The sequence below is a fragment of the Brassica oleracea genome, chromosome C2, assembly GCF_000695525.1.
Source record: "Brassica oleracea var. oleracea cultivar TO1000 chromosome C2, BOL, whole genome shotgun sequence".
Taxonomy (NCBI): domain Eukaryota; kingdom Viridiplantae; phylum Streptophyta; class Magnoliopsida; order Brassicales; family Brassicaceae; genus Brassica; species Brassica oleracea.
Window position 1 is genome coordinate 32,562,248 of NC_027749.1, and position 21,235 is coordinate 32,583,482.

At 38.6% G+C, this 21,235-nt stretch overlaps 2 protein-coding genes and 1 long non-coding RNA gene across 5 annotated transcripts; 1 reads left to right on the forward strand and 2 right to left on the reverse strand.

Annotated features, from left to right (window-relative positions):
* Positions 1-1,968: 1,968 nt before the first annotated feature.
* On the reverse strand, positions 1,969-4,223 carry LOC106325858. Its single transcript, XR_001267073.1, has 3 exons — positions 3,678-4,223; positions 3,070-3,190; positions 1,969-2,925 (listed from the first exon to the last, which is right to left on the reverse strand). It is a non-coding gene; the product is annotated as an uncharacterized LOC106325858 (long non-coding RNA).
* A 12,344-nt stretch (positions 4,224-16,567) lies between these two features.
* LOC106327855 (transcription initiation factor IIE subunit beta-like) lies at positions 16,568-18,194 on the forward strand. The gene is made up of 5 exons (XM_013766142.1): positions 16,568-16,721; positions 16,970-17,224; positions 17,307-17,438; positions 17,500-17,616; positions 17,704-18,194. Exons 2-5 carry the CDS (start codon positions 16,973-16,975, stop codon positions 18,055-18,057), a joined length of 855 nt encoding a protein of 284 aa, XP_013621596.1. The 5' UTR covers positions 16,568-16,721; positions 16,970-16,972; the 3' UTR covers positions 18,058-18,194.
* Positions 18,090-19,714, reverse strand: LOC106327856. 3 transcript variants are annotated; one of them, XM_013766143.1, is made up of 3 exons: positions 19,611-19,714; positions 18,732-19,286; positions 18,090-18,655 (listed from the first exon to the last, which is right to left on the reverse strand). In XM_013766143.1, the coding sequence occupies exons 2-3, from the start codon at positions 19,267-19,269 to the stop codon at positions 18,444-18,446; spliced, it is 750 nt and encodes a 249-aa protein (XP_013621597.1). In that variant the 5' UTR covers positions 19,270-19,286; positions 19,611-19,714; the 3' UTR covers positions 18,090-18,443. The 3 variants fall into 3 exon arrangements, with proteins under 3 accessions (XP_013621597.1, XP_013621599.1, XP_013621598.1); XM_013766145.1 differs by having other exon boundaries at positions 18,738-19,286; positions 19,611-19,708; XM_013766144.1 differs by lacking the exon at positions 19,611-19,714 and adding an exon at positions 19,492-19,599.
* Between the last annotated feature and the right edge of the window lie 1,521 nt (positions 19,715-21,235).

A 21,235-nucleotide genomic window follows, 5' to 3' on the forward strand; every position in this document is an offset into this window, starting at 1 on the left:
TCTTTAAATGACGACCACAATAACTTCTAAGACAAGATACGAAACCTCATAAGCTTGTTTCTTCCTCACCCCCAAAGATAAGCTCCTTTATTAAATCATCACATGCATTAATCACTTTTAATTTACACATGTGTCATGGTAGACATTATAGCTGTGGTTTAAATTATTAAACAACTAGGGTTTTTCCCGGGCGTATACATACATGATGGTACTGATTATAAATTTTTAATTTAATTTATATTTTTGACATTTTTATTTGAGTGTATACATATATGATGGTACTGATTATAAAAATAAAAATCCTCAGATAAATATTAAAAATTTAAATTATTTCTGTCAATCAAATTTAAGAGAATTAGAACTCAAAATTTATTATTATTCTTATATTTTTGATTGAGGTTCATATGAAAACAACTGTTAAATTGGCAACTAATTTAAACTTTGGAATAATTGAGTTTTCATTTTTCTACTAACAATAAATTTTTACTTACGCTATTGAAAATTAGGTTCTCTTTTGCATTGATCCTTGGATTTTCATTATATAATTAGTATCTATATCGATTTGTTTTTATCTTTCTTCAGAAAGTGGTGGAATTAGGAACAATTGAAATCCAATGATTGAAGATACAATTGTCATGAGGTGAGTTGTAAGAATCATGTCATTATTTTCTTTGCCATGCGAGAAAGAAATTTAGAACAAAATGTCCTAGATAATATTAGTATTTTGCAACATCGATTTCAGTATTTGGTATGTTTCTTCTCCAATATCCAGATGAAATGAAGACAGTCTTCGGATGATTTACTGAGAAAACCGGTAACCTTTAAATAGCACATTTTACATATTAAATCTCCAAAACATTATTTGAGAAGTGATTTGCTATGTGTCATTACTATATTGATTTCGGAAAAGAAAATGCTGACACATTATTTTAACTATGATGACATCCTTTAAATTTAGTTGTGGCATGTATATTTATATTTAATGTTGATTTATATTTTTGGTAAGTTTTTTAAAATATGTTAATAACACATAAATCATCATTAATATAACAATAAATAATACAATACTAGGAACAAAAATGCTGTTCAAAAAAGGGAAGAAAAATATTATTATAATTTTAATTTTTTAAAAACAATTTTTATATATTATGTAATTTTTACTACAAATTATTCAAAATTGTATGCAGTTTTTTTTAAATTGTAATTTTATAATCTCAATACCATTAGTTTCTTTTTAATATCTACAAATTTAAAAATATTATTTAGTTTTTTATTTGAATAATTATATGTCTAACAAAACTTTCTTTTAATTTTATAGAATTTGATTTAATATATTTTAACCAAAAGTAATAAATAAAAACCTTTTCAAGATTATAATTTAAAATATATTCATATCTATTATTATTTAAACAAAAACATATGTATTATTACATATAAATGTTAATAAAAAGTATTTATATTACCTTTTACTTTTGCATATAGTTAAATTAAGATTTAAAATTAAATTTTAATTAAATAATAAACCTTAAAATTAATAAAAATTTATTTTTAAATATTGAAACTTCTATTTCTACACATGATGCAAAAATCACCAAGTAGACTATTAATATATCAGACAAAAAGAAATTTTTTTCTTACTTCCGCTTGTAGAAAGACAACAGCCGTAAAAAGAGGAGTACGTAGTCTAGATCCTCCGTTTTCACGTATGGTAGAGACCTTTATCTATTTTGTATGTTCCTCTCCAATATCCATTTCACTGTTTTTTTATTGAATGAATATAGTATCTGTAGAAAGAAAAATAATTAGTGATTTTAAAAACTCGACATTTTACTAACCTTGATCACGTAGATTATTAATGTGTCGGACAAAGAAAATTATTTGTTTAGGTTGTAGAAAAACAACAGCCATAAAAAGAAGAGTATGTAGTCATAGATCCTCCATTTTCACGTATTGTAGTAGAGACCTTGACAAATTAGTCTGCCAGATACACACTATAAGTACGAACTATATATTAATCGAAAGTAGCATCATCCTGAGGTTCTTCAACAACATACCACAATAGTTTCTACACTCGAGATTTATCACATAAGACTGAAAACATCAATACTCCAAAGTCTAGTCAGAAACTTTTTCTAAGAAATGTGAATGATGTATCGAGAAAAAAATCAGAACAAATATAAATGTATGAGTCGGCTCTTCCTTAGCACTCTTGAATAATTTCTTCCTCGTCAAGAAGCTCTTCCAATGTGATTTTTTGGTTCAAGTCAGAAAAAAATAATTTCTCTTTAGCTCAAATCTTCGACAAAATCCACCTAGTTTTACCTTTGAGTGGTTTCTTCGACCTTTCTCTTTTTCCAGAAAGTCCTTGATTTTGTAGTGAAGTCTTCTCTCATGAAATCCATCTCAGCTGTTCCCAAGAATTTAAGAAACTGTTACCCTACACACATACTATGAGACACGGCTGGCCTAATTTTTAGCCAAATCTCTTGGACCATTTTCAACTCCCATTGGAACACCTTCTAGTTCCCCGATCTGAATACTTCCAATGGCAATAAAAGTTGTCGTAAAACCCTATTTTAGCACGGTTTCAAGTCCCAAGCAAGGTGGATTCAATAGTTTCACACACATCAAAAATGCTTCCGAGACAATATCTTTAAAGGAAATTGGGATCAACTACTTGATTTGCAACTTTTGGAGGAAATGCTAAGTCTTTGTCATCTCCATGATTCATAAACATAACTCTAATCTATGTTACATGAACCCAATTTTGATATTAGAGAAAATAACATTACCAAAAACGCCAAAACAAAATAAATCACACTAAGATTAAACAATTACCAATCTGGTATTGAGACCCCATGAGTTATGCCATGCAATTGCTTTATGCCCTCCTTGTATACGACAGCTAATTGTTGGGAGGAAAGCCTGCAAATGGATTACAATGTTTTATTAGCTAGAGTAACCATTTTGTGGAGTTACCTTTTCTACATGTACATGTGCAGTGGCTTTTTAGAGAATAAAATGGAATCAGAAAAGATCCTAAACTATTATTTGTATGAAACTCTTAACTGAAGCAAGGCGTTGACTTTTTTTTTTTTTGCAATCCTTGCTCTGCTCTTCTGGTACCTTGCTTCAGTCCTTTCTTTACTCTGTTGGCTTAGTGTCTGAACTTCAAGACGAAGAAGACCACCTTTACGTTTCAAGTAACAGAAGAGATGATATATTAAAAACTCATTATACACAAAAATAACTAACACAAATGGTATATAAACTCAATAGTCTCCTTAAATCAAAGCTCGATGATTTGTTTTACAATTATAAGAAACTCAGAAAGCACATTGACCAAAATGGAACTTAAAATGTGAATCTAGATATCGAATATGAATTTCTATATATTGATCCAAAATACACAATAATCAAAGGCATTGGGATGAACTAAAAATGCAAATGAACAGAAAGCAGCAGATTTAGCACATGGTCTTTATCAGTTTCGACATACAAAGTGATATCAATATTCTTGAATTACAAACGTCGGATTACATCCTAAATATAAGAGTTTTGTCATGTTTTGGAAGCTTAACAACACATCACTGGATATACCTGTAATCCAAGCCAACGACTGTTAATATAAATATCACAGTTTATTGACCCTTTCGTTTGATTCCACACAGCTTTACCTTGATTTTTGGTTGGACTTGGACCTATTTTTAGTATTTCGTTCCACATCTCTCTGGTACGACTAATCCCTCCATGAATACTCACCGCCAGTGCTGTCGATACATTTGTTCCTCTCTTCTTGCTAATTATTTGATGTTTGCTTCGAATTTCCTTTCTGTTTGCAACCTTTAGTTCTCGTATTTTGTTCCTCACTTCAAGAAATGTAACAGTCGGAGGCGTAGCTCGGAACCATATAACCCTGGTGAGATGGAGACATGTTTCTCCGTTGGGTTCATCGCCATGGATTCGGCTTATTGAGAGGAGCTCTTCGGTCGTACCCTGGAAAGTTGATCACAAAAGAAAAAAGAGGAGCTCTTCGGTTTTGACTGGAAGACGAAGTAGTTTATAAAATAAGGAGATAGATAGGGAGGTGAAACGAAAGACATGAAGTGTGTATTAAAGAGAACGATTGATTGATGGCAGAGAAGGCTTAGTAATGGAGATCGCAAGTAGAGAAAACGGAGAAGACGAAGAGGATGGAGAGATTCGTTGGACGGCTATCGGATGTTAGGGGTTTCTGTTTAGTGGGCTTAGCAAGTGAGCCCAACCGTAGAATCCCACTTTAGGTCATTTTCGAGTTGCAAATTGCAGCTTTAGAAGAGCTGGCCTGGCACAAAGGAACATTTTTATTGGTCGATTTAATTAAACGACGTGGCATGCTTCTCTGTTGAGGATATTCTCCTTTTACTTATTGTATGATTCTAAGCTGCCCACTCTCATATAGCTTTCATGAAATGACTCTTGTTACCGCTTTATTGTTAGTAGCCTATGCATGTCAATAACTAATGGTTATCATGTTATGAGAAACGAGCTCCACCGCTTGCTTAATATTGAGACAAAGCTGGATTTTTTCTTTTGATTAGTTTGATCTGATCATGATTGTGCCATTGGTTATCCAGAATCAATTACAGTCGTTGAGCCAAAAAGAAAAATCAGAACGGAGAGCAATACAAAGCCCTCAAGCCACGCTTTGTAAGACAAATTCAAAGTCTTGTGTTTTGCTTGCTCAAGCTCAAATTCCTCGCAACTCGGCGCTTACGACTTGGAACGTGTGATAAGAAGCAAACCTCCAAAGCAAGTGTTAGCAACTCATGATCACGTCAGCACATCATAGCTTGAGGAACACACCAACAAATTTCTCAGCATACAACAAGCTCGGCACGAGACATACGTTCGAGTCTCAGCACACCAGCGAAGTCACTGCAGTCTAGTTTCGATCTCGGCAGTGTGCGCAAACCAACAAGATGACTCGACGTGCCGACTCCACCATTCCATCTGCACATGGATCGCAACAATACTGCAAAGACATGTCCACCGTGATGATTCGATTGTGACGGTTCGTCCATGGTGGTACTGATGCACCTTGGATCGTAGACCCAGACAAGGATGGGGCACAACTCAACCCAACCAAGGTTTCCCCATCGGATGAAGCAACCATGGTCGAGCCAGAAGCTAACTTTGGACGAGCTGGACGAAGTGACACTTATTTGGGCGAGCTGGTCGAGCTGAATCAAAGTGACACTTACATATCTGAGCTGGATGAGCTGAGTGAGCTGAGTGAGCTAAGTGACACTAGCTTAGAGCTGAATGAGCTAAGTGACACTGAAGAAGGAGCTGGTTTAGTTGTTGGGCGAAATGGGCATTTTTCAGCCCATGGAAAAATTCATAAGAAACTCAATTTGGGTCGGTTTTACACCAAATTCGACTGGTGATGGTCTTCTGCCCATTTGCATCAAGAAATATCAACAAAAGAAGTCAAAGTCGTGGTCATATCAAGGGGCATTCAACAACACACTTATTTCTAGTCAAAAGTCATAGTCTTTGTTTGTGTTTTCTAGGTTTCTAGTTTTCTACAAAACTCTTAAGTATCTCTTTGACTCATTATAGTATATATATGTAAACTCTTCTATGAACAAAATCAGTCTATGTTTTGAGTTTATTTTCGTTTCTTCTCTGAGTGAGAGAGAGAGAGAGTTCTTTAGCTAGTTCATTGGTGTGAACCGACTTGTCGATTTGGTGGTCAGCCAATTCATCTTTGTGTGTTGTTTGGTGGTTAGCCAACACATTCATTCTTTCTTGGGTGGTTAGCCTTAGATCGTGGGTATATCAAGAGTCTTTCCGCATCTTTTGACGATCCATTCATTCCATTTCAGTTCCAGAAGTGTCATTTGCCTTCTCGGATCATATCCAACACCCAGCTAAAGTGATCTTCCCGATTTAGGGCGTATCAAGTGGTATCAGACCCACTTTGGCTGGCTTGTTTTCTTTCATCCTTTATCTTCTCATCTCTCCACGTTTTTCTTTTCTTATTTCTTGGATCCGAGATGTTTCTTTACTCCCTTGTGATCGCCTATTATTAAAACAAAAATATATTGATAAAAAAAAAGTTTTTGGCTTCACTTCTGAAGAGAAATCCAGGGGGAGTGGTTGAAGAGAAACCCTGCTGGCTGAAGAGAAACCCAGCCTTAGGATAGTTAAGGCGGATCCATATCAAAAATCTCTTCATATTTCTTTCTCTTTTCTTTTTCTCACAAAAGTTTGTTTTGGGTTTTTCATTGCTGAATTTTGACTGCCTATCATCCTTTGAACTAGTGGAAAGAACTTTGAGTGATCACCTAAAAATCGTGAGCTAAACAGTTTGAGAGTGTGAGGATTTTTATTTGCTAAATCTTTTGTTAAGTGTTTTCAGGATGTTTGGGCTTCTCAAGAAATCAAAACTACAACAAGACGTTTACTTTCCTTTTAAAACCGTGTTAGAAAAAGAGCAAATGATTTTTGGAAATAAGAAACAGTTTGCTTCTAGTGGGTTTGATTTTGTGAAGAACAAAGAAACCAAAGGAAGGGACAAAACAGGTTCGATGATGATGAGAAGTGGGTCAGAAGTGGTGATCGTCCCTTCACCCAAGCCAAGAGAAGCAACCGTGATGTGTTTGATCAGAATGAGCTTCAGACTTATGTCAGCTTGGAGAATATGTTGCATAAGGCAATTCATGCTATCCGACAACTCAAAAAGAAGGGAAACACCAACACTTCTTCTGCACCAAAAAAACAATGTAAGTTTTCTTCTCTTTCAAATTCCGGTTTGAAAACTAAATGTGTTTTCTTTTGATAGAAGCAAAGCTGTGAAATCCACAAGCAAAGCTCATTCTACCAGAATCTTCAAATGCCATAGGATCGGTCATTATGCTAACAAGTGCCAAAACAAGAAACCGTTGGTTACTTTGGAGTGAAAATGTTGAAACCAAGCCGGACAAGGAAGGTTTTTCAGACTTATTGCCAACTTTCGATGACCATGCACATGAGCCGATGGCAGGTAGTTCTGAATTGATTTTTCCGTTTGAAAAGGATTCTAAAAAGTTTTGAACAAGAAAGAATTTTCTGGTCCTTTGAATGATATTGGCGCATATGACCTTGGTCTTGGAAGCTTTGTGTCAATACAGAAAGGGTCAGATGAAGAACAAAACTGTGGTCATCAAGCAAACCAAGAAAGATCTTCTTCCATTCAAAAACCGGATCAAACTCAAGGTGAGCAATGTTCCGATTATGATTCATTTGCTTATAACCCTATTCCTTTTAATGTTCTAGATTTGCGGACAAATCTTTTTGAGGAGGGAGGGAATGATGCGCTCTGGACCGTAGTCCCATGCCAGGATGGTGCACAACTCGACCCAACCAAGGTTTCCCCATCGGATGAAGCAACCATGGTCGAGCCAGAAGCTAACTTTGGAAGAGCTGGACGAAGTGACACTTATTTGGGCGAGCTAGTCGAGCTGAATCAAAGTGACACTTACATATCTGAGTTGGATGAGCCGAGTGAGATAAGTGACGCTAGCTTGGAGCTGAATGAGCTAAGTGACACTGTAGAAGAAGTTGGTTTAGTTGCTGGGCGAAATGAGCCTTTTTCAGCCCACGGAAAAATTCATAAGAAATTCAATTTGGGTTGGTTTTACACCAAATTCGACCAGGCCTTTGGTGATGGTCTTCTGCCCATTTGCATCAAGAAATATCAACAAAAGGAGTCAAAGTCGTGGTCATATCAAGGGGCATTCAACAACACACTTATTTCTAGTCAAAAGTCTTAGTCTTTGTTTGTGTTTTCTAAGTTTCTAGTTTTCTACAAAACTCTTAAGTCTCTCTTTGACTCATTATAGTATAAATATGTAAACTCTTTTACGAATAAAATCAGTCTATGTTTTGAGTTTATTTTCGTTTCTTCTCTGAGTGAGAGAGAGAGAGTTCTTTAGCTAATTCACTGGTGTGAACCGGCTTGGTCAGCCAATTCATCTTTGTGTGTTGTTTGGTGGTTAGCCAACACATTCATTCTTTCTTGGGTGGTTAGCCTTAGATCGTGGGTATATCAAGAGCCTTTCCACATCTCTTGACGATCTTTTCATTCCATTTCAGTTCCAGAAGTATCATTTGTCTTCCCGGAAAATATCCAACACCCAGCTAAAGTGATCTTTCAATTCAGGACGTATCAGGTACGTTCATGATGATGTCTATGGCGACTTGTTCTTGGTTGTTAGTCGATTGACGCTTCATCCATGGCAACTTGCTCCGGTGGTTCAGAACACTGTCTTCACAGATCGTTCGCGCAACCATCCCGGAGTAGGAAGTCTGATCGGAATCAGAAGTATGTCGATGACAGCTCACCCGAGACGGTCCGTCTATGACACTTCATTTATGGCAACCTAACCATGACGACCCGTTCATGACAATCATATGCGACATGGGTATGTGCCTAGTTCATTGTCTCATAAACCCCATTCGTAAAATTCGCAGAGATCGATTTCATCTCTCTCTACGAACTTGGGAGGCTTACTGTTGGGGGTGGATTTACATCCTCCCTCAAGGCCCATTAGACAATAAATTATGTCCATTTTACTATGAAGCCCTAGCTTCTTCCTTGTATAACTAAAGAGACACTTCTCTTTAGCAAGGATCCTCTCTTTTCGATTTAGACATAGAACACATCCTATAAGGATTTTATACATTATTTGATTCACTTTACACTAGAAATCCTTCTTGTAATGCAATCTTTGATCAATAAAGTCTTTTGGATGTTCTTTATCTCATTTGATTCTATGAAGATTTCTCCTAAACCACAAGAATCTAATCTTATCCTTAGATTCTTTATTGTATGATTCCAACAAACATCACCAGCATAAACACCGTTTTTGGGTCAAACATCAACCTTCGCCGGAGCTTCAACCAACGGGATAAAGCGATATAAACAGAGATCCGGGGAGAAGAACCACCTCGAGCAAATCATGCACCGCCTGACGAGGAGGACCACAGGAGATCTACAAAGGTAAAATGAGATTCGGCTATCCTCTAGATCCTAAACGCTGACCCCAACCGCTCTCCTGTCTCACAATTCTCGTCGCTACACCGGAGAAGCCGGCCTTAATAAGACAACAAAACCGGTGTCCCAGCTCTCTAAATCTAAGATCCGCTGACCTCGCTAGGGATTTAACATATCGAACAGAAGACGAAGGAGAGAAAGTGAGGCAAAAGGAAAACAGAGGAAGGAAGAGAGACAAAACCGCCGTCGGTGCACCGTCAACTACCACGCGCCGGAGGATTACGATGCTCGGGAGATGAAACTTTTGTTTAGAGAGAAAGACTTTAGTTTCGAGAGAGAAAGACTTTGAGCTTGATTGTGGTTCACGGCGCCACCGCCGGCGGTTTTGTCTTACAAAATTACACATCACATTTATGATTTTAAAATATTTTCTTGTTTATCGTTTTAATCCTTTTAGAGATAATTTCTTAAGAGTATCTCTAAAAGATACTCTTTAACTTCAAATATGAAATTTTTTGCTCTAATTTTTTTTTAAACTTCAAATTTGAAGTTCTGAAGAGTGAAACTCTATATTTGAAGTTTCACTACTCAAAACTTCAAATTTCAGGTTTCATATTTTTGTTTGCATTTTGGTCCCAATAATTAAAATCACATTTATGATTTTAAAATATTTTCTCGTTTATCGTTTTAATCCTTAAAAAATTTATATCTCAAAATATTTCAATTTTTCATAAATTTAAGTTTTACTCATAAAATTAAATAAAGCTTTAAAATAAGATTTAAAATATTGAAAAAATCATTTAGACAATAAAAATATAAAAAAGAAACTTAACAATTTTTTTAAAAAAAATTACATGAAAACATAAATATTACACAAATTTAAATATTTCAACAACACTGATAGTCAAGTAAATTTGATCCGGAATCTCTATAATATTGTCCAAATAAATTTTGTGTAACCGAAGATGGTTGTTGTGGTTGTTTTTGATGTATTATTTCGTACAATTCTTTATTTTTCAGATTAAATGTATTCATGAGTATTAATATCATCGATAGAAGTTAAGTCGTTTAACAATATTTTATTTTTCTCTTTTACTTTCCTTTTCATATATAATGAATTTACAAGTATTAATATCACCCGTTTCCAACATTTTTACTTCAAAATGCACAAGAAGATCATATATGCATTGTTGGACCCAATATTGGTTAGTTAAGTAATTGGGCACGAATGGTTTGGGCCACGCGACCACGAAAGAAGCCCAACTTCGACGAAGGAAGAAGATCGATCCAGGGAATCGAAGATCGCTGAACAGTTGCGAAGATCACGGGAGCAGCCCGTTATAAGAAGAGATTGATGCATAAGAAAGGGAGACGTTGAAAACCCTAGAGAGAGCTACACCCATACTTCGACTTTGTTTTCATCCAGTTTTAGATCCTTTCTTTGAACGATCTCAATTGTAACATTCGATCTTGTTTAACTAATTGTATTCGATCTTACTCATCAATAAAGTCCATTTTCGCCTACTGGAATCTGATTATATCGTTGCCTACATCATTTATCTTCCCTAGATTAAACTTCCGATCAATATCAAATACTTAGTGTAGATTTTAGGATCTACATTTTGGCGCCGACTGTGGGGAAGATAAACGAAAAACATCTTTGCTAATAAACCGATCTAAGTTTCCTAAGCGCGACTATGGATCCTAATCACGCATGATCTGGCTGCGTCGAATCGATCAGTCTCGACCTCTCTAGATCGGGAAAACCGAAGTCGTCGAAAATCGTCCACGACACGAAGGATCAAAGCATCTCTCTCCAAAGACAAGATTGTCTCTCCAGTGACAAAAGATCCGATACCTCGTGACAAGCAACTAACGAGCCGGGCGTCGCACCTTCTGAAGAGATAATACGCGAAGTCGAGACTATAAATTTCCACGAAAACGAAATCGCTAAGCTTGACATGCCCCACGACGATGCCCTAGTCATCACGTTAGAGCTTGCAAGCACCATCTTCTCGAAGATTCTCGTCAACACCGGAAGCACCGTCAACGTCGTTTCACAAAACACACTGCGATCGATTAGCCAACCGACCCAAGTAATCGATCACGAAATGACTCCCCTCAATAGTATCGAAGGAAAGTCGGTCCGGTCACTCGGTATCGTGCCACTAACCACCAAAACTTACGATGACGAAACTAGATACCCCGTAATGGAAAAGCTAGCACTAGCAGTGGTAACCGCCGTTCAAAAATTAAGACCCTACTTCCAGTCGCATTCGATCATGGTCATGACATCGCAACCTCTACGAACAGTACTCCACAGTCCAAGCCAATCTGGAAGGCTGGCAAAATAAGCAATAGAGCGCAGCGAATAAGACATCGAGTACAAACCACAAAAGAGCTCGAAGCGCAGGTGCTAGCGGATTTGGTCATCGAACTCGTCCCTAAGGAGGATAACGCAGGATTGAATACCAAAAAATGGAAACTACATGTCGATGGAGCCTCGTCAAAACAAGGATCCGGAATCGTAATACAACTGGAGTCCCCGACAGGAGAAATGATTAAACAATCATTTCCTCTGGGATTCAGCGCATCAAACAATGAAGCCGAATACGAATCCCTGATCGCCGGATACGGCTCGCTCGAAGCATCGGCGCCCAGGAAATTAGCGCCTTCAGCGACTCACAATTAGTCACGAGCCAATTCTATGGAGAATATGAAGCAAAAAACAAAAGAATGGAAGCATACCTTGCAATTCTACGAGAGATCACTCAGCAGTTCGACAAATTCGAGCTCACGAAAATCCCAAGGGGAGATAACATGTCGGCCGACGCTCTAGCCGCGTTAGCTTCAACTTCCAACCTAGCAATAAGAAGGGTAATACCAGTAGAAGGAATAGAGAAGCCCATAATAGATCTCTCATGCAAGGGAACCGACCTCCAAGGGGATAATCCTCCTCGCATCGGCGCGATTGTAACACGAAGCAAAGCCCAGAGAGCAACCCAAAATCTTGACGACAAAACCGATTACGAGCTCAAAGATCAAACATCCCCTAGCGAGCCACCCGTCAGGACTAGGAGGACAGCGACCATATCAACCATCCCCGAAGAAGGCATTCATGAAACTAACAACGAAGCGCACGAAACCTTCTGAAAGGAACTCGAGACCAGACCGGACTGGAGAACCCCAATATTTAACTACATAAAAGATGGTGAGCTCCCTGGAGAGAGATGGGAAACCCGAAAAATAAAAGCCCGAAGCTCACGTTATTGTATTATGGAAGAAAAACTATACAAACGTAGCCTGAACGAGCCCTATTTGCTAGGTGTATCGCCCAAAGACGCGTTCACAATCTTGAAACAGACCCACATAGGGTCGTGTGGGAGCCACTCCGGCAGACGATCTTTAGTAATTAGGATAAAAAAACTAGGCTATTTTTGGCCAACGATGGCCGACGACAGCGAGTAGTTCGCACTAAAATGCAACAAATGCCAACGACACGCACCGATGATACATCAACCGACACAAAAATAATCTACGATATAATCACCATACCCTTTCATGAAATGGTCCACAGATATAGTAGGTCCGCTGATATCTTTGGGACCGGGCCAATTATGATTCCTTTTGGTATTAACAGACTATTTCACCAAGTGGATCGAAGAGGAGGCATACCACAAAATCATCTCTGCGACGGTAACGAGCTTCATTTGCAAAAAAATGGACCGCAATTCATCTCGAAAATATTCAATGAATTCTGCCAAAAGTGGAAAATCAAGATCAAAGTCGCAAGCCCCCGATATCCAAAATGCAACGGTCATGCCGAAGCCGCACATAAAACCATAATAAACAACCTCAAGAAAAGACTCGACCTCAAGAAAGAGAGGTGGGGCGAAGAACTGAACGGTGTCCTCTAGGCCTACCAGACAACTCCTCACACATCAACCCAAGAAACTCCATTCTCACTATCTTACGGAATTGAGGCAGTAATCCCAGCCGAAATCGAGGTCCCAAGCCAACGACGCAGAATATGTCCAGAAGACATCGAGCTCAACGAAGAATTACTGATCGATCAACTAGATATGATCGAAGAACGACGAGAAAAAGCGGCAGTACGTGTACAAAATTACCAACAAGCCGCATCACGTTACTACGACTCCAATGTAAGAAACCGCGCCTTTTCCATAGGCGACCTAGTCCTTCGAAAAGTGTTTGACGGAACAAAGGAACTAGAAGCAGGAGAACTGGGAACGAGATGGGAAGGCCCATGCAAAGTAACCAAAGAAATCTGAACCAGAGTCTACGAGTTAGAGAAATGCAAAACTCGCCTCCCCGAAATGAGACCCTAGAACGCTTACAACTTAAAGAAATACTACAAGTAGTACAAACCCGAAACTCGACCAAGTCGGTCAAGCTTCGAGCTGGGAGGCTAGTGGTATCTACAGCTTAGTAAAAACGAAACAAAACTACGAATAGGCTTGATCCCTCGAAGAGGATACGTAGGCAACTCCTCTTCGAGCTCGAAACCACCTTCGCTGTACTCGGTCAAAGCCTCAATACGAGCTCGCACCTCCTGCAAACGAATCTCCGCAGCCGTTTCCTTCTTCTTTTTCTGAAGCTTATCCTTCACCACGGCCAGAACCGCGTCATATTCTCGAGCAAGAGATCGACGAGCAAGATTACACTCCTTGTGCGTTGCCGCGTCATGACCTTCGATCTCCCGCCTATGTTTTTCTTTCATCGAGTCGAGGTCATTCTGAACAGCGACCTTCTCCGTCTCAGCAGCAACCAACTTCCCCTTCAATCCCTCATTCTCGACTGCACGCTGCTGCGCCGTCACTCGAACGGCCTCCAACTCGCCTCGAAGTTGCTGAATTTTGAGAAGATGACTCCCGACCTCCTCTTTGCTCGGAAAGTCAGCCAGTCGCCTCTCCATAAAGGCAGCATATTCATTGCTCGCCTCCATAGCCTAAGGAAAAGCGATAATAAGTTCAGGCAGCCATCATTTTATCCAATGAAACGTCAGAAGCAGTCGCAGGATAGATTACCTTAGCATTCGCGACCGCCATCCGAACGTAAGCGTCACGTTCTCGCATGTCCCCCAAAGAAGAAAGCTCGCATCCCTTCTCTCTGATCTTACGCCAGATCAAGGCTAGACGCTCAGGATTCTCAAGGATCGGTACCTCGTTATCGTACGAAAATCTCCACGAAGAGGTCTCCCGCACGTCCGGGAGACGAGCACTCGGGTCAACTCGATCACCGACAGAACCGGCTGAAGTGTTCGGCATCTTTCGGGCCCCACCAACGGGAACGACGATCGACACCGGCCTAGCCATAAGGCCAGGAGACTGAGCTTGCGACCTCGATCTAAGAATCGGTCCGCGCCGAACTTTCTGAGCCCGACCTTAGAGGACTCGTCAGGACTATCAGGTAACACCTCATTCTCCCTCGCTCCTGAACGAAACAGATTTTGGAGAATTAAGGAACACACAAACAATCTAGCTCGAGTCTTTTCGAAAAAGGAGAGAAATAAAGATCAGATTACTTTTGTTACGACGACCCTTCCCTGGTCGAACAGGATTTGCCAGACCAATGGGGGTAGCACGGTTTTCACCTGGTGGAAGAGCGTAAGCAGCTCGAATTCGATCTACGGTAAATGCGAGCCATCGAGGGTTACCTCGCTGCAGAGTGGCGATTAGTCCACGAAGCTCGGGAGTCATAGGTTCGGGACCGAAGGGCTCTACAAATAAGTGGAGAAAAGGTTAAAAACACCAAAAACGACCAAAAAGTAGAATTCACTTCATAAAAAATACTTACCAATATCGTCGGACCACTCCCTAGGGATCCTTCCGAAGTCGAAGTCGCCGACCGACGCCGGGTTAGTCTTGAAGACGAATAACTTCTCTCTCCACCGGTCATCCCTGTTAGGGATGCCGTCTATAATAGAACGGCTGGCTCAAGGAGCGAGAATCATTGTGCCAGGGAAGCCACTGTTCCGCTTAATAGCAAACAGTTGCTTTAACTCACTGAGGCCAAACTCGAGACCTTCCTCCCTAGCTCGGACCCACGAAGCCAAGAAGTAGCGGAAGAAATTACGCGCCATCTGGGTAAAAGCCATCCCAAGCTCCGCAAGCGCCTCGAGAAGAAAACAAGGAACATGAAAGGACAAGCCTCCGTCTTCGAAATGCGACATATAGGCTCCATAGTACTCCGGCCTCACAGTCTCTGGAGTTTCGCCGTCGTCAGGAAGTTCGATTTCGACGGCATAATCAACTCCCCAGAGGTCATAGATGGCCTCGATATGTTTCGCATCGAGATATGAGGACCGAATTTTTCAGGTGCCATAGATTCGAAACAGGAAGACAATGAGAGAGAAAGTAGAACCGTTGTGTTGAAGAATACGATATATTCAGTAAGAATAATATATATACACGAAAAAAACGGTTCCCGAAGTGTTTAATTGTAACCGGCCACAAACTATCGATCTCAGCCGCCCAATTCAAAAAATGGCCGACAAGTCAAATCAAGCCGATGCACGTAATATCCCACTTTCCGAGAATCGCGACGACGTCGGGTTATGTCAGTTCTCACCCTTTCGGTTTCCCAATAAACCAAAAGGGCTGGGGGACAATGTTGGACCCAATATTGGTCAGTTAAGTAATTGGGCCCGAATGGTTTGGGCCACGCGACCACGAAAGAAGCCCAACTTCGACGAAGCAGGAAGAAGATTGATCCAGGGAATCGAAGATCGCGGAACGGTTACGAAGATCACGGGAGTAGCCCGTTATAAGAAGATATCGATGCATAAGAAAGGGAGACGTTGAAAACCCTAGAGAGAGCTACACCCATACTTCGACCTTGTTTTCATCCAGTTTTAGATCCTTTCTTTGAACGATCTCGTTTGTAACATTCGATCTTGTTTAACTCATTGTATTCGATCTTACTCATCAATAAAGTCCATTTTCGGCTACTAGAATCTGATTATATCGTTGTGTTCTAAAGATATTGTTGCCTACATCATTTATCTTTCCTAGATTAAACTCCCGATCACTATCAAATACTTAGTGTATATTTTAGGATCTACGCGTGACTGAAATAATTTTGTGAAATGTTATGGTATTTTTCTTAAATTTTAATATTACTTATGTTATTACTATTTAAATTTTATATTTTTATATAACATTTTACTAATTAATATTATTGTATTATATATGTGCTAGTAAATTTTTTATGAATTTAAAGTAATTATGTCAAATATAAAGACTATAATATAAAATATAAATAGTTTTGAAGTTAAGTTTGAAGTTTTGATTTTGGAGAACGATATCTTTAAATTTAAATATAGAATTTTGAAAATTTCGAAATAAAGTGTTTTTTTGGATACGTTAGAGGACAGAAAATGAATTTGACTTTTTGAGTAAGCAACGGACGAATACGATAATTTAATTTTCTAAGGCAGATTAAACTAAATTTAAGAAAAGAAGAAGAAGAAAAAAAAAAAGGAAAGATACAAGTATATATTTTTTAATTGTGTTATAAGAAAAACAAAAAACGTCTGATGGGGTAAATAAAAATCAAGAAAGAGAGACCGACCACCCTCATTCGCTCTCTCAAATTCGACTAACCAAAGCTCCCTATCATATCATCCTCTGTCTGGTTCCGTTTTCTAATCCTTCTTTGATTCTTCTCGCCTCCAAAGGTTTGTATCTTATCACTATTCCGATCGTGTAAATTGATTCTCATATTCTCAAATCCTAATTTTGTTTCCACAATCATGCTCCAATTCAACTTTATTGATTAAAGTCATCATGTTTTGATCAAATGATTTGATTCCCCTTTTCGTTTGATTCAAATCAGATAGCTTCTACCTAAGTAAATTTGCCTAGAGTTTTGTCTGCAAACACTTTTGAACTCAAGATTAATGTTCTGTCTGTAAACACTAATCAGGTAATGGATCTAAAGGGACAGCTAGACAGATTCAAGAAACAACAAGAAAGATGCCAATCTACACTCTCCAGCATCAATGCTTCCCGAGCACCTTCTGGTCCTTCCAGGCCCTCCTCTGTCCCTGCTGCCCCTAGCCTCAAGCCTACTCCTCCTGTCAAATTCTCCAACGACACTGAGCGTCTTCAGTTTATCAACAGCATCAGGAAAGGCCCTGTCGGTGCTCAAATCAAGCGTGTCATTGAGCTTCTCTTTGAGGTTTCTTGCTTCTTCCACTTTCTTTGTATAGCATTCACATATATAGAGGTGGAGAGTTGAATTTGTCTTCTTTCTCTTGTAGACAAGACAAGCCTTTACACCGGAGCAGATTAACGAAAGGTGTTATGTTGATATGCTTTCCAATAAAGCTGTCTTTGATAGTCTGAGGAACAATCCCAAAGTTTATTACGACGGAAGGAGGTTCTCTTACAAAGTAAGGTTGATTCGTTACTTCCTCTTTTGAAAAGTTTCTTACAATCCTTATCATGTCACAGGCTAAGCACGATGTCAAAGACAAGAACCAGCTTCTCTCGCTGATAAAGAAATATCCTGCTGGGATTGCGGCTGTTGATCTCAAAGACGCTTACCCCAATGTCATGGATGATCTACAGGTGCTTTTGGGTTCTTGAAACCAAAACAGTTATTATTATTAATGAATTTTTTTTCAAGATTATCTTTGTGTATTATTTATTGTGCAGGCTCTGAAAGCTTCAAAACACATATGGTTCCTGTCAAACGCTGATTCACAAGAGGACATTGCGTACCCAAACGACTTCAAAGGGCAGATTGAGGTTGATGACGAGTTCAAGTCTCTGTTCCGGGACATAGACATTCCCAGCGACCTTCTTGACGTGGAGAAGGAGCTGCAGAAGATTGGTTTGAAGCCGGTGATGAACACTGCCCAGAGGAGAGCTGCTGCGCAGATCCAAGGCGTATCGAATAAACCCAAGCAGAAGAAGAAGAAGCAAGAGATCAGCAAGAGAACCAAACTCACCAACGCTCATCTTCCCGAGCTATTCCAGAACCTCAATGCCAGCAGTTCCCGGAACTAAACTCTTCATAAATGGAATTTATGATTATGTGGTTCGATTACTGTAACTGGGATTCATCCCCCAGTTTTTGATTCTTATTATTCGACGTGATTTACATAGAACAAGTGCAATTTGTATTGATGTATGGGCTTACAATAGTTTTCACGTATTCCAGCAGAAAAGAAAACTCATCCGTACTTAAGACAAGTAGTGTTGGCTATTAGACACCAAAACGTTTTTGCCTTCTCTTGATTAGTTTCAAAACGCGTCAACACCTGTAGTCCCTTACGAATATAAACTGATTTAACAATAGTTCCTCAAAAGAGAGATTGTAATTATGCAATAAGAAGTTTCCCTTAGCTAGCTTTAAAGAGTCTGCAACTTCTATCTGCGTTCTCTGCATTCTTCTAAGACTTGCTGGAATCATCACCGGGACCTTTTGGGGTTGCCCACTCGGGCCAATTAGCTGGAAGCTTAAACACAACGTCATAGCCATCTGAAGATGAAGATGAAGTTGACGATGATGGTGAAGCAGAGGAAGGCGGTGAATGATGATTAGTGACAGCTCTCGGAGTGAAGATTTCTTGCTTCTTGCATTGATCATTGTGTTCACTTATCACTATCAAAGAAAAAATGACTTCTTAAGATAAAAGATGTTGCCTAGCTCAAGTCAAAAACACTATTATGACACATACATATACCTGTAGCATCGTTGTTCGCATTATTGTTCCCTGAAGCATCATAGAGCGACTTCAAGTATGAGCAATCTGCTTCAACCACGCAAAATCTCTCAGCTAATGCAACAAACTTGCTCTCCAGTTCCGCCGAATCTTCTTTCCCTTTCCTAGTCGCCATCAAAAGCTCCTCTTCTCTCTTCCTCAGCTCATCCATCTTGGCCTTTCTCTCACTCTCCATTTTCCTATACTTATCCTTCTCGCTTCTCTCCCTCGCACAATCCTCCACCAAGCGGGCATTGGTCACCTCCAGTCCCTCAGCTTTGCTCTGAAGCAGCTTCTTCATGACCTCATATGTCTCCTCTGCAAGCTTAACCCTTTTCTGAAGACTCTCGTAATCTACCTTCAGAGTCTCGTGATTCTCCTTGAGGAATTCGTACTCTATCTTCGTACAACTGTTTCCCCTGGAGGAAGAAGTGAATTCATCCTTCACAGTAGCCAAAGGCACGCCTTTGCTGTTCTTACCTGATTTGTCTGAGCAAGCCGATGTTCCAGCCATGACTTTAAAACCTTAACCTGGAACAAACACAAACACAAACAAAAGCTTACTCCTTTTTTTTTTAGTTTCCAGAAATTACTTGAAAACCCTGAATCCAGATTCTTTCACAGAGCTCAACATAAGATCCCATCTTATCTCGAAAGGGTTTACAGTAATTTCTCAACAATCTGAACCCCAAAAGAAGTCAACTGAGAAGAAATTTTCCAGAGATAATGTAAAAACCCAGAAAGTTTCTTTATCGGTAAGAAAGGGGAACGATGAACAACATTTTCTTCAACAATCTTGACCGAAATGCAAAACCCAGATATAAAAAGAGAGACTTTTGCAGAGGAAAAGCTTACCCAGATTAGTTCAGAAGAAAGCGAAGCTCTGAAACGCAGACGAAATAAAAGCGGGAATGCGATAGGAAACACGCATTAGTTTATGGTTAAGTATTTGATTTAACTAGGGTTTGAGTATTGTTCAGATTGTTACAAATTAAGCATTGAAATGATCATCCACTTCTTTACCAAACTCAAGCACTATGATCATCCACTCCTTTACCAACTCAAGCACTATGATCATCTACTCATCAAACACCATGATCACCCACTCATTTACCAAATTAAGCACTATCTTTGTTATTTTATGTATTGTTGTTCACTATAAATACCATCACTCATCTCACTCTTTTGTACACCATAAACAAGAACAAGAGTTTATAATCAAAGAACCATTACATCTTCTTCTTCTTCCTTATAATAAACTCTCTCCCTTATACTAGTGTTATTTGCTTCCTACGGGTATTAAATTCTACTCTTATTTAAATTTCACGATACTATAAATTATAAGTTATTTCATAACACGTTATCAGCACGATCACTCTGCGATTCGGTAAAATTTATTTGTATCATTTATACCCTGTTATAATGGTCGGTATACCGCCTCTACTATTATTTATATCATGTTATAATGGCCGGAATACCGCCTATATTATTTACTAGTAATTTAATTTATTTATTGGTCGGCCGAGCCGCCTTATATCCTGTTTATTATTTATTGGTCGGCTGAACCGCCTTATATTCTGTTTATTATTAATTGGTCGGCCGAGCCGCCATATAATTTATTTATTACTCTGCATTGATCGGCTGAGCCGTCGCATGATTTGTTGTCATATAACATAAATATTTCATTGTCATAATTTTTCACTTTTATGAAATTTTACAGATTTGATTGACCGTTTAATACGATATTTTCAGACTAATTTTTGGTGCACTCGATTTAACCCCAACGGTCACAAAGAAAATTTTTCAAAAATTTCCCCTTTCTCCAACGGTCATGAACAGTAATTTTCATCTATAAATACAACTCATTTTCACTTCATTTCATCATCCAAAACATTTCATCTTCTCTCAAAAATTTCAAAATCGCTCTCCTCCGATTTTTCAAGAAAGATGATTCGCGCACTTTTGTTTTTATGTGCCATTTTTATTTGTGTTTCTATTTATGGTTTATTCGATGGAGAATTTACTCCGAGTGAATTTAAGATGAATATCGGTTTAATTTTATTTACATCGCTTCTCCTTGTAATTGCTTGTATGATTAATGTAAACGGTTTTTAAATTATGAAGTTCATAATAAATGGTTCATTTTAAAATTGCGAAATTCTAAAAAAAAAAAAATATATATATATATATATATATATATAGTCATTTTAGACGATGATATATATATATATCAACGCTTGTCTATATGTAAGAATAATAGTTATTTGATGAATTAAATTTTGCTTATTATACTTTAATATGCTTCATGGTTTACTGGTATTAAGGAAACATACTTTATGATTCATGGTCTAACATCATAAAAGAAATTACTTGTAATCGGTTAGTTTTGTTGTCGATTAGTCTTTGGTCTAATATCATAAAAGAATTTGGATTATATGTTGATATTTACTAATGTAATGACCATGTTTATATGAGCAAAA